The sequence below is a fragment of the Gorilla gorilla genome, chromosome 10, assembly GCF_029281585.2.
Source record: "Gorilla gorilla gorilla isolate KB3781 chromosome 10, NHGRI_mGorGor1-v2.1_pri, whole genome shotgun sequence".
In the NCBI taxonomy this organism is placed as follows: Eukaryota; Metazoa; Chordata; class Mammalia; order Primates; family Hominidae; genus Gorilla; species Gorilla gorilla.
Genome location: NC_073234.2, coordinates 138244414 through 138257468, shown reverse-complemented (window position 1 = coordinate 138257468; position 13055 = coordinate 138244414). Strand labels below are relative to the sequence as shown.

The following is a 13055-nucleotide window of genomic DNA, read 5'->3' as shown; positions in this document are numbered from 1 at the left end:
CATGCCTGTAATCCCAGCTACTTGGGAGGCTGAAGCAGGAGAATCGCTTGAACCCGGGAGGCGGAGGTTGCAGTTAGCTGAGATCGCGCCACTGCACTCCAGACTGGGAGACAAGAGCAAAACTCTGTCTCAAAAAAAATAAAATAAAATAACAAAAAATTAGCCAGGTGTGGTGATGCGCACCTGTAATCCCAGCCCGAGACTGAGGCAGGAGAATCGCTTGAACCTGGGAGGTGGAGGTTGCAGTGAGCTGAGATTGCACCACTGCACTCCAGCCTGGGCGACAGAGCAAGACTCCATCTCAAAAACAAACAAACAAACAAACAAAAAACTTCTTTCTGGACAGATGAAATGCTGAAACATTAATTTTGATTTTTTTTCAGCTATAATTTTTTTCTTTTCTTTTCTTTTTTTTTTTTTTTTGAGACTGAGTTTCACTCTTGTTGCCCAGGCTGGTGTGCAATGGCACGATCTCGGCTCACTGCAACTTCCGCCTCCCGGGTTCAAGCGATTCTCTTGCCTCAGCCTCCTGAGTAGCTGGGATTACAGGCATGCACCACCACACTCAGCTAATTTTTTGTATTTTTAGTAGAGACAGGGTTTCACCATGTTGGCCAGGCTGGTCTCAAACTCCCGACCTCAGGTGATCTGCCTGCCTCGGCCTCCCAAAGTGCTGGGATTATAGGCGTGAGCCACCATGCCTGGCCCATATACCACATTTTCTTTATCCATTAGTTGATTGATGGGCATCTGCGCTGGTTCCGTATTTTTGCAATTGCAAATTGTGCTGCTATAAATGTGTGTACAAGTGTCTTTTTCATATACTTTTCCTCCACGTAGATACCCAGTAGTGGGACTGTTGGATCAAATCGGAGTTCTACTTTTAGTTCTTTATGGATAACCTCCACACTGTTTTCCATAGTGGTTGTACTAGTTTACATTCCCACCAGCAGTGTAAAAGTGTTCCCTTTTTACCACATCCATGCCAACATCTATTATTTCTTGATTTTTAAATTATGGCCATTCTTGCATGAGTAAGGTGGTACTGCATTGTGGTTTTTCTGTTTGTTTGGTTTTTTGTTTGTTTGTTTGTTTTGAGACAGAGTCTCATTATTGTCGCCCAGCTGGAGTGCAATGGTGCGATCTTGGCTCATTGCAACCTCCGCCTCCCAGGTTCCAGAAATTCTCCTACCTCAGCCTCCCGAGTAGCCGGGATTACAGGTGCCCGCCACCACGCCTGGCTAATTTTTGTATTTTTAGTAGAAACGTGGTTTCACCATGTTGGCCAGGCTTGTCTCAAACTCCTGGCCTCAACTGATCCACCTGCCTTGGCCTCCCAAAGTGCTATGATTATGGGCATAAGCCACTGCGCCCGGCCCACATTGTGGTTTTGATTTGCATTCCCCTGATAATTAGTGATGTTGAACATCTTTTCATATTAGATTCTGATTTTTAAAGCTGTGTCTATGTATTCACTTCCCTAGATTTAAAATTCTAGTTATTGAGAATAACTTTTTTTTTTTTGAGACAGAGTCTTGCTCTGTTGCCCAGGCTAGAGTGCAGTGGTGCCATCTTGGCTCACTGCAACCTCTGCCTCCTGGGTTCAAGTGATTCTCCTGCCTCAGCCTCCCAAGTAGCTGGGATTACAGGCGCCCACTACCGCGCCTGGCTAATTTTTGTATTTTTAGTAGAGACAGACCAGGCTTGTCTCGAACTCCTGACCTCGTGATCCACCCGCCTCAGCCTCCCAAAGTGATGGGATTACAGGTGTGAGCCACCGCGCCCGGCCTTTTTTTTGTTTTTTTAAGAGACAAGGTCTCACTGTGTTCCCAGGCTGGATTGCAGGAGAACTTTTTGATCTGCATTTCTTTGCAAGTAATTGACATTTTACTCTGATTAAATTTAGAAGTATGCATAAATCGGTCGAGCAAAAGAGAAAGTATTACAAGTCAAACAAATGCATGGCCTTGACTCAACGTTATCGATGTTCCCAAGTTACTTATTAAATATTAATTGAGATATAAGGTGAGATAAGCAAAGGTGACTTACTCGTGATCACGATGAATACTGAAGTTGCCTTTTGTTTCCTTCAATAACTGACAAAGGTTTTTTTTTGAGCTGACTCTTCTGGGACCTCTGACTTCCAGAAAACAACTCCCAGATTAGTATCCAGGATAGAGAAACCAGAAAATTCTTAAGAAGACTAAACACAAATATGGCAGAAATGCCTTTAAGAGATGTTAGATGAGGCTGGGCGTGGTGGCTCATGCCTATAATCCCAGCACTTTGGGAGGCCAGGGTGGGCGGATCACTTGAGATCAGGAATTCAAGAGCAGCCTGGCCAGTATGGCAAAACCCCATCTCTACCAAAAATACAAAAATGAGCTGGACATGGTGGCGCCTGCCTGTAATTCCAGCTACTTGGGAAGCTGAGGTGGGAGAATTGCTTGAACCCAGGAGGTGGAGGTTGCAGTAAGCCAAGATCACGCCACTGCACTCCAGCCTGGGCGACAGAGTGAGACCCTGTCTCAAAAAAAGAAAAAAGAAAAAAAGACGTTAGATGAAGAGATATCTGCACTCCACTCCATGTTCACTGCAGCCAAGATGCGGAAGCAACATAACTGCCTGTCAGCAGATGAGTGGATCAGGAAAACGTAGTATATACGCACAATGGAATAATATTTAGCCATAAAAACAAGCAAAATTCTGTAATTTGCAACAGCGTGGATGAACCTGGAGGACATTAGGCTGCGTGAAAGAAGCCAGGCACAGAAAGACAAATACTGCCTGATCTCACTTATATTTGAAATCTAAAAAGTGTGGAACTCAATGGTGTGAACCCGGGAGGCGGAGCTTACAGTGAGCTGAGATCGCACCACTGCACTCCAGCCTGGGCGACAGAGCGAGACTCCATCTCAAAAAAAATAAAAAATAAAAAAAATGTGGAATTCATAGAAGCAGAGAGTAGAATAGTGATTACCAGGGGCTTGGGGAGGGAGTGGATGGGGAAAGGGGAGCTATTGGTCAAAGGTACAAAGTTTCGATTAGACAGGAGGAAAAGTTTTAGTGATCTATTGCACAGCACCATGACTATGGTTAATAATAATGTATTGGCCGGGTGCGGTGGCTCACGCCTGTAATCCCAGCACTTTGGGAGGCCGAGGCAGGCGGATCACAAGGTCAAGAGCTCGAGACCATCCTGGCCAACATGGTGAAACCCTGTCTCTACTAAAAATACGAAAATTAGCTGGGTGTGGTGGCACGCGCCTGTAGTCCCAGCGACTTGGGAGGCTGAAAGGCAGGAGAATCGCTTGAACCTGGGAGGTGGAGGTTGTAGTGAGCCAAGATCATGCCACTGCACTCCAGCCTGGTAACAAGAGTGACACTCTGTCTCAAAAAAAAAAAAAAAAGATAAATAAATAATGTATTGTGTGTGTGTGTGTGTGTGTGTGTGTGTGTGTGTGTGTGTGTGTGTTTAAATTTATAGAGACAGGGTCTCCCATTGTTGCCCATTCCTGGCTTCACATGATCCTCCTGCCTCAGCCTCCCAAAGGGCTAGGATTACAGGTGTGAGCCATTGTGCCCAGCCAATAATAATGTATGATATATTTCAAAATTGTTAAATGAATCGGTTCTAAATCTTTCCACTACAAAGACATGATAAGTATGGGAGGTGATAGATACACAGCTGGTTTAGTCATTCTACTATGTTATATACATATTACAACATTGCACTATACACTATAAATATATACAATTATTATTTCTCAATTTAAAAAAGACCATAGTGGCTACGCACAGTGGCTCACGCCTGCAATCCCAGCACTTTGGGAGGCTGAGGTGGGAGGATCTCTTGAGCCCAGGAGTTTGAGACCAGCCTAGGCAACACGGGGAGACAAAAAATACACTTAAAAAAAAAAATTAGCCAGGCATGGTGACAAACACCTGTACTCCCAGATATTCAGGAGGCTGAAGTGGGAGGACCGCTGGAGCCTGGGAGTTTGAGGCAGAAGTGAGCCATGATCGTGCCACTGCACTCTAGCCTGAGCGACAGAGTGACACCCTGTCTCAGAAAATAATAAATAAGACCTTAGGGAATGAATAAAATATAATGAAGTGACTGCATATAATTGCCATCCATCCATCCAACAGAGGCTTCTTGACTTCCCATTCATGTGTGGGGTCCCCTTTGTCTCTAAACTGGAAGGACTTCTCTGTCTGCTTTACCATGTGTGTTACAGCTAAACACTGGCCATCAGCTAATGCCCAGATATAACTGGCTCGTTGTCAGTCCTAACACAGGCACCGATCCAGTGAGCCCTCAGTGAGCCGTGTTGAAAACAGTGGTCAGTAGTTAAGCATCGGCAACTCTAAGTGCCTCGTTAGCCTTCTTAGGTGTCTGGGTGGGGAAAAGAGGAAGAACGGGAGTGGAGAGGTGAGGGGGAGGAATGAAAGGGAGATGATGCCTGGAAAGACCCCGGTGCATTCCGTGGTGACCCCTGGCTTGCAGGTGAGCCCACCTCCTCACCTCCCCCTGCCTGTGTGGCCTGCATTCCAGCCACGCCGGGATCCCTCACAGTTCCTCGGGGGCACCCAAGGGTGCTTCCAGTCCTCTGTGCTTTTACTCATGCTGCTTCCTCTCTATGCAAATTGCCCATGTATTTTACCATCTGATTTTTTTTTTTTTTTTTTTTGAGACAGAGTCTCGCTCTGTTGCCCAGGCTGGAGTGCAGTGGCGTGATCTTGGCTCACTGCAACCTCCGCCACCTGGGTTCAAGCAATTCTACTGCCTCAGCCTCTCGAGTAGCTGGGATTACGGCACGCCACCATGCCCGGGTAATTTTTGTATTTTTAGTAAAGAGGGGGTTTTACCTTGTTGGCTAGGCTGGTCTGGAACTCCTGCCCTCAGGTGATCTGCCTGCCTGGGCCTCCCAGAGTGCTGGGATTACAGGCGTGAACCACCGTGCCTTGCTACCATGCTATGTATTTTCTCTTATTCGTTTAAAAACTTCATTCTGAAAGGGATCTGCAGGCTTTATCAGCCTGCCACGAGAAAGGCCAAGAGCCCCGACAGGTAACACCAACCATCTCAAGCCAGCAATCAGGACGGCCAGGCCCACACAGCAGGCACAAGTCCAAGCTCAGTTTATGGTAGGGTCCGCTCCTCACCCCTACCCTCCAGGCAAGGAGGAAGCCCGCCATGAGGCAATGTGCTCAGCTGTGCGCTTCCTCTTACTCTAACTCCTTTTTTCTCCCTTGTCTATTTTTAAATTATTGGAGTTTTTCTTGAATAGTTTAAAAATCAAAATAATAAAAACAGGTATAAACTGAGAAGTCCCGCTTCTGCCTCATCCCTCATGCCTCGTATTGGTAAAATTTACATCATCTTTACACTGTGTCTTTGTGCAAATATATATTCTTATTTCCATCCTCTTTCTTTTCTTCTTCTTTTTTTTTTTTTTTTTTTTGAGACAGGATCTTGCTGTATCGCTCAGGCTGGAATACAGTTGCTCAATCACAGCTCACTGCAGCCTCAAATTCCTGGGCTCAAGCAATCCTCCTGTCCCAGCCTCCCGAGTGCCTGGGACTACAAGTGTGCACCACCATGCCCCACTAATGTTTTTAAAAACCTTTTTTTGTAGAGACAGGGCCTAGCTATGTTGCCCAGGCTGGTCTCGAACTCCTGGGCTCAAGCAATCCTCCTGTCCCAGCCTCCCGAGTGCCTGGGACTACAAGTGTGCACCACCATGCCCCACTAATGTTTTTAAAAACCTTTTTTTGTAGAGACAGGGCCTAGCTATGTTGCCCAGGCTGGTCTCGAACTCCTGGGCTCAAGCAATCCTCCCGCCTTGGCCTCCCAAAGTGGTGGGATTACAGGTGTGAGCCACTGCTCCTGGCCCTCTCCTTATGTATGTGGAATGCCATATGAACCTTCAGTATCTTGCACGTTTCTCACTTAGCAATATATCTGGAAATATTTCCACATACTAGAGCACCTCATTCTGTTCTATGGCTGCTCAGAACTCCACCGTGTGGGTGGACCACAGCTTATTCCCTCGGTTCCCTTTTGCTGGACATTGGGTGGGTGGCCTCCTATCATTTGCTATTGCAAAGCAATGCTGCAAAGAAACACGTGTGCCTATGCCATTTCATACACATGCAGAAGTATCCGTGGGAGAGATTCCCAAAGTGACACTGCATCGTCAAAGCGTCAGTTCTTCAGTGATTTTTAGAAAACATTGCCAATTTCCCCAACAGGAGGACTGAATCATTTCGTGCTCCCTGGCAACGTGGGAGAGTGCCTGTCTCACAGCAAGGCTCTGAATTGCGACCCTTGTCTGTAGTGACAGATGGCAAAGCCCTGGAGAAGCAGACACGCTGCTCAGAACTTTACCCTGCTTCCTTATTGCAGAAATTAAGAATTTTTAAACAAAATTATTTGCTTTTTCGGTACCCAGCTGTACTCAGTACAAAGGCATGGGGGGAGGAGTTTGTAAAGCATGTTGCCAGGTAAATCCCTGTTATTTAAATTCTGTCTTCCCAATATCTCTAGAATCAGTTAATGCACCAGAAAATGTATGATATCTGGAGCCAACAGTTTTTCCAATTAAATGATTTTCTGATTCTAGCTGTACTTTGTTGACTAAAGAGATTCGGTCATTTTTCCCTTCCTGTAAAATGTAAGGTTGGAATTAGATATCTCTTCTGGTTCTTTCTAACTCAAACACTCTCAAAAAAATATATTTTTTGTGACAGGGTCTTGCTCTGTTGCCCAGGCTGGAGTGCAATGGTGTGATCGTGGCTCACTGTAGCCTCGAACTCCTGGGCTCAAAGTCATGATCCTCCTACCTCAGCCTCCTGAGTAGCTGGAACTATAGGCGTGAGCCACTACACTTCGCTAATTTTTATTTTTTAGCAATGGGGTCTCACTATCTTGCCCAGGCCGGTCTCGAACTCCCAGGCTCAAGCAATCCTCCTGTGTGGTCCTCCCAAAGAGCTAGGATTACAGGTGTGAGTCACTGCACCCAGCTAATTTTATTTTATTTTTCTTAGACAGTGTCCCACTCTATGGCCCAAGCTGGAGTACAGTGGTGTGATCATAGCTCACTGTAGCCTTGACCTCATGCTCAAGCGATCCTCCCCCCTCAACCTCCCAAGTACCTAAGACTACAGTCATGGGTCACCACGTCCAGCTAATTTTTTTTTTTTTTTTTGAGACAGAGTCTCGCTATGTCACCCAGGCTGGAGTGCAGTGGCACGATCTTGGCTCACTGCAAGCTCCACCTCCTGGGTTCACACCATTCTCCTGCCTCAGCCTTTCAAGTAGCCGGGACTACAGGTGCCCGTCACCACGCCCGGCTAATTTTTTTGTATTTTTAGTGGAGACAGGGTTTCACCGTGTTAGACAGGATGGTCTTGATCTCCTGACCTCGTGATCCGCCCGCCTCGGCCTCCCAAAGTGCTGGGATTACAGGCGTGAGCCACCGCGCCTGGCCACATCCAGCTAATTTTTGAATTTTTTGTAGAGACAAAGTCTTGGTATGTTGCCCCAGCAGAACTTGAACTCCTGCCCTCAAGTGATCCTCCCACCTCAGCCTCCCAAAGTGCTGGGATTATAGGTGTGAGCCACTGCACCTGGCCAGCTTTTTCTTTTTTCTGCATGTTCCTGTCAGTTCCATTCAAGGTAGGCCCTGAGACCGCCTGTGGCAGATGCTGGGTGCTGCAGCCAGGGTGCCAAGGTGGAGAAGGGTCCTGAGGCGTTCACAGTGAGCAGGAGTCATGGACGCAGTCACCTGTTGGCTACCTGACGTGCACTCTGATGGAGGCAGATACACACACACACACACGCATGCATGCACACACACACATGTGCAGGCACACACACACAGAGCTACACTAGCAGGACAAAAACGAGGGAGTGATTGATTATATCTCAGGAATTTGACATAAAACCCTAACGAAGAGGTTGAGAGAACAACCTGAAGCCACGAGGACAAGGAGGAGACATCTGTTGCTATAATGCTTGTTTGGAAAATGTGAATTTGGGCCGGGCGTAGTGGCTCACGCCTGTAATCCCAGCACATTGGGAGGCCAAGTTGGGAGGATCACTTGAGGTCAGGAGTTTGAGACCAGCCTGGCCAACATGGTGAAACTCTGTCTACTAAAAATACAAAAAATTAACCAGGCATGGTGGCTCACACCTGTAATCCCAGCTACTCAGGAGGCTGAGGCAGGAGAATAGCTTGAACCCAGGAAGTGGAGGAAAGAGTGAAACTCCATCTCAAAAATAAAATAAAAATAAAAAAATAGGCCAGGCATGGTGGCTCATGCCTGTAATCCCAGCACTTTGGGAGGCCGAGGCGGGTGGATCACAAGGTCAGGAGATCAAGACCATCCTGGCTAGCATGGTGAAACCCCATCTCTACTAAAAATCCAAAAAAAAAAAAAAAAAAAAATTAGCCAGGCGTGGTGGCAGCCACCTGTAGTCCCAGCTACTTGGGAGGCTGGGGCAGGAGAATAGTGTGAACCTGGAAGGTGGAGCTTGCAGTGAGCCAAGATCATACCACTGCACTCCAGCCTGGGTGACAGAGCAAGACTCTGTCTCAAAACAATAAATAAATAAATAAATAAATAAATAAATAAATAAATAAATAAAATTTAAAAATAAAAATAAACTGGCATGTAATCTTTATTCCATCAAAGTTCATGGATCCCATGAATTCTAGTCAACAAATGCTGATTAAAATTATCTGTCCAACAAATCCATAGAGACAGAAAGTAGATTGTGGTAACCAGTGGCTGTGGATGTGGGGTCTCCTTTTGGGGTGATTAAAATATTCTAGAATTAGATAGGGGTAGTGGCTGCACGATTTTATTAATATGATTTAAAAAAACCACCAAATCGTACACTTTAGAAGGGTGAATTGTATGTAAATAATAAAATGTGAATTTTGTCTCTCTCTCTTTTTGATATAGGGTCTCACTCTGTCACCCAGGCTGGAATGCAGTGGCAACATCATGGCTTACCACAGTCTTGACCTCCCAGGATCAAGTGATCCTCCCACCTCAGCCTCCTGAGTTGCTGGAACTACTGGTGCATGGCAGTGTGTCCAGCTAATTAAAAAAATTTTTTTATTTTGTAGAGGTGGGGTTTCCCAATGTTGCCCAGAGTGGTCTCAAACTCCTTGGCTCAAGTGATCCATCTGCTTTGGCCTCCCAAAGTGCTGGGATTACAGGCATTAGCCACCATGGCTGGCCTATATCTCAATTAAAAAAATGTATTTTAAAGAAATAGCTGCCAAAGAATGACCAGAAAAGTCATAAAGTTTCTCCCCAGACACAGGGGAAGAAGCAGCCTCACTGCATACATTTAAAGGGATAGCTAAGCACCAAAATAGTTTTGTCATTAAAAACCTTCCTCTGCCCCAATATAAATGCAATGCTTCACTAATGCCTCAGAGACAGCTTGTGAAGAAGAAATCTTCCTAGGAAACACCAGAGTCCATCACGTTTCCACTTTGAAAAGTTTATATGGCACACATGGTATACTTTGAAAAATTTCTAGTTTTGGATCCTGTTCTGCTTTAAGGTAATCTCTGCAACTACCTGTTTAGGCTCATGGCAGTGAGCATCTTGATTCTAAAATGATTAATGTTCTAGTTTTGGATCTATTCGCGGCACATAGAAACTGCTCCAGGAACTCTGAATCTAACAAAATACCAATCTGAAGAAGGACTAAGCAAGAAATGCCATCAGAGAGCATTTTGTGAAATAAGGCAAAGATGTTTGTTCCCCTCCTTCTATTAAACACTCATCTGGAGGTCCTAGCCAGAGCAGTAAGGGAAGAAAATGAAATAAGGCATAAATATTGGAAAAAGGAATAAAACTGTCTCTATTCATGAATGACATGATTGTGTAGAAAATCCTAAGGAATCTACAAAAAAACTACTAGAATAGGCTGGGTGTGGTGGCTCACGTCTGTAATCCCAGCATTTTGGGAGGCTGAGGCGGGCGGATCACAAGGTCAGGAGATGGAGACCATCCTGGCTAACACGGTGAAACCCCGTCTCTACCAAAAAATGCAAAAAATTAGCCGGGTGTGGTGGCGGGCGCCTGTAGTCCCAGCTACTCGGGAGGCTGAGGCAGGAGAATGGCATGAACCTGGGAGGCGGAGCTTGCAGTGAGCTGAGATCACGCCACTGGCACCAAGGCCTGGGCGACAGAGCGAGACTCCATCTCAAAAAAGAAAAAAAAAAACCTGTTAAGTTGGAAGTAATCAAAATTTTAAATTTCGCTTTTTAAAAGACACTGTTAAGAAAAGCCAGGCCAGGCACAGCGGCTCACGCCTATAATCCCAGCACTTTGGGAGGCTGAGGCAGGAGGATTGCTTGAGCCCAAGAGTTTGAGACCAGCCTGGGCAACATTGTGGGACCCTGTCTCTACAAAAAATAAAAACATCAGCTGGGTGTGGTTTCGTGTATGTGTAATCCTTAGCTAATCAGGAGGCTGAGGTGGGAAGATCACTTGAGCCTGGGAGTTGGAGGTTCAAGTTGGCCCTGCATTCCAGCCTGGGTGACAGAGCAAGACTGCCTCTGAAAAATAAATAAATAAGCTGAGCATGGTGGCTCATGCTGATAGTCCCAACACTTTGGGAGGCTGAGGCAGGAGGATTACTTGAGGCCGGGAGTTCAAGCAGCCTGGGAAACACAGTGGGCATGGCAGTGCGTGCCTGTGGTCCCAGCTACTTGGGAGACTGAGGTGGGAGGATTGCTTGAGCCCAGGAATTTGAGGCTGCAGTGAGCTGTGATCACGCCTGCGAATAGCTACTGCACTCCAGCCTGGGCAACAGAGGAAGATGCTGTCTCAAAAATAAATAAATACACAAAATTAAAATTAGGCCGGGCAGGGTGGCTCATGCTTGTAATCCCAACACTTTGGGAGGCCGAGGCAGGTGGATCACTTGAGGTCAGGAGTTCGAGACCAGCCTGGTCAACATGGTGAAACCCCGTCTCTACTAAAAATGCAAAAATTAGCGAGGCATGGTGGCAGGTGCCTGTAATCTCAGCTACTTGGGAGGCTGAAACAGGAGAATTGCTTGAACCCAGGAGGCGGAGATTGCAGTGAGCTGAGATCGTGCCATTGCACCCCAGCCTGGGCAACAAGAGCGAAACTCAGTCTCAAAAAAAAAAAAAAATTAAAATTAAAAGTCCATATCTGTTAGAGAGACATCATGATCATGAAATATTTATGAGTGACATGATATGATGCTGAGATTCACTCTAAAATGCTTCCAAAGAAAACGTGTATGGATGGGGTAAGATAAAATCGACGGTGGTCAAAGGTGAGTGACCGTGCCATTCTTTCCACTTCAGTGCATATTTGAAATTTTCTTTCTTTCTTTCTCTGTTTTTTTTTTTTTTTTTTTTTTGAGGTGGAGCTTTGCTTATTGCCAAGGCTGGAGTGCAATGGCACAATCTCGGCTTACCATAACCTCCACCTCCGAGGTTCAAGCGATTCTCCTGTCTCAGCCTCCCGAGTAGCTGGGATTACAGGCATGCGCCACTATGTCCGGCTAATTTTGTATTTTTAGTAGAGACGGGGTTTCTCCATGTTGCTCAGGCTGGTCTCGAACTCCTGATCTCAGGTAATCCACCCGCCTCGGCCTCCCAAAGTGCTGGGATTACAGGCATGAGCCACCGCACCCGGCCTTGAAACTTTCTATAATAAAATTTGGTTTTTTAAAACATTTCCAGCTGGCCGCGGTGGCTCATGCCTGTAATCCTAGCACTTTGGGAGGCCAAGGTGGGTGGATCACTGGAGATCAGGAGTTTGAGACCAGCCTGGCCAACATGGTGAAACCCCGTCTCTACTAAAAATACAAAAATTAGCCGGGCATGGTGGAGTATGCCTTTAGTCCCAGTTACTTGGGAGGCTGAGGCAGGAGAATCACTTGAACCCGGGAGGTGGAGGTTGCAATGAGCTGAGATCGTGCCACTGCACCTCAGCCTGGGCGACAAGAGCAAAACTCTGTACCCACCCCCCCCAAGAAAAAAATCCCCAAGAATTTATCTTCATATGCCCCAGATCATTAGAAAGAGGAAGTTTGGGTCCAGTGACATCTAAGTGTAACTTTTTCCTTCTTAAAACAAGCATGTTCCCTTTCCTCCCTAGAGACACAGAAACTCTCCCTCTAACAGAAAGGCCACCCTGCCGGTGATATTTGCACACTGGTGTTCAGTGGTGTGTTTGGATGTGACAAATATAGTCAAGAGAAAATGAAACGCATACATCTGTGGCACTGCCAGTGAGATTCTCATGGCTGATGGGCAGCAGTGTGCTCAGCTCCAGGTCCGTCACCATCTGACGAGATTCCGCCAGCAAACGCTGGAGCTTGCTCGTGGGCGAGAAATCATCCTGGGAGGGTAACACAATTGAAGCCTACAGGAAATTAAGAGGCACCTTTAAATGCTTAGGTTTACAAACACAAATGCTAACTACCTAGGAATATTGTTTTCTTTTTTTTTTCTTTCTCTTGCTCTGTCGCCCAGGCTGAAGTGCAGTGGCACAATCACAGCTGACTGCCTCAAGCTCCTGGGCTTGAGTGATCCTCCTGCCTCAGCCTCCTGAAAAGCTGGGACCATAGGTGTGTGCAACCACACCCAGCTATTTTTTTTTTTTTCGTAGAGGTGGGAATCTCACTATGTTGCCCAGGCTGGTCTTGAACTCCTGGCCTCAAGTTACCCTCCTGCCACGGCCTCCCAAAGTGCTGGGGTTATAGGCGTGAGCCACTACACCCGATCACCTGTGAATATTTCTTTGTCTTTAGGTGTTACAAAGCAAAGCAGGACATCAAATAGTAGAATTAAGAATAACTAAATTCATTCCTTTTCTTTCTTTCTTTCTTTCTCTCTCTCTCTCTCTCCCTTCCTCCCTCTCTCTCTCTCTCTTTTTTTTTTTTGAGACGGAGTCTCGCTCTGTCACCCAGGCTGGAGTGCAGTGGCATGAGCTCGGCTCACTTCAAGCTCCATCCCCCGGGTTCACGCCATTCTCCTGCC

At 46.3% G+C, this 13055-nt stretch overlaps 1 protein-coding gene across 4 annotated transcripts in view; it reads right to left on the bottom strand.

Moving 5' to 3' along the window:
- The window catches only part of CCDC62 (coiled-coil domain containing 62), a 54654-nt gene that overhangs the window by 1734 nt on the left and 39865 nt on the right, over nt 1-13055 (bottom strand). For 3 of the 4 annotated variants that reach the window (XM_055358258.2, XM_055358259.2, XM_031000908.3), the window contains one exon: nt 12289-12438. The exons of the other annotated variant lie outside the window; for it this stretch is intronic. In XM_055358258.2, coding sequence (XP_055214233.1) covers nt 12289-12438 — 150 coding nt within the window. The remainder of the gene's footprint in view (nt 1-12288; nt 12439-13055) is intronic. 4 annotated transcript variants of the gene reach the window in all.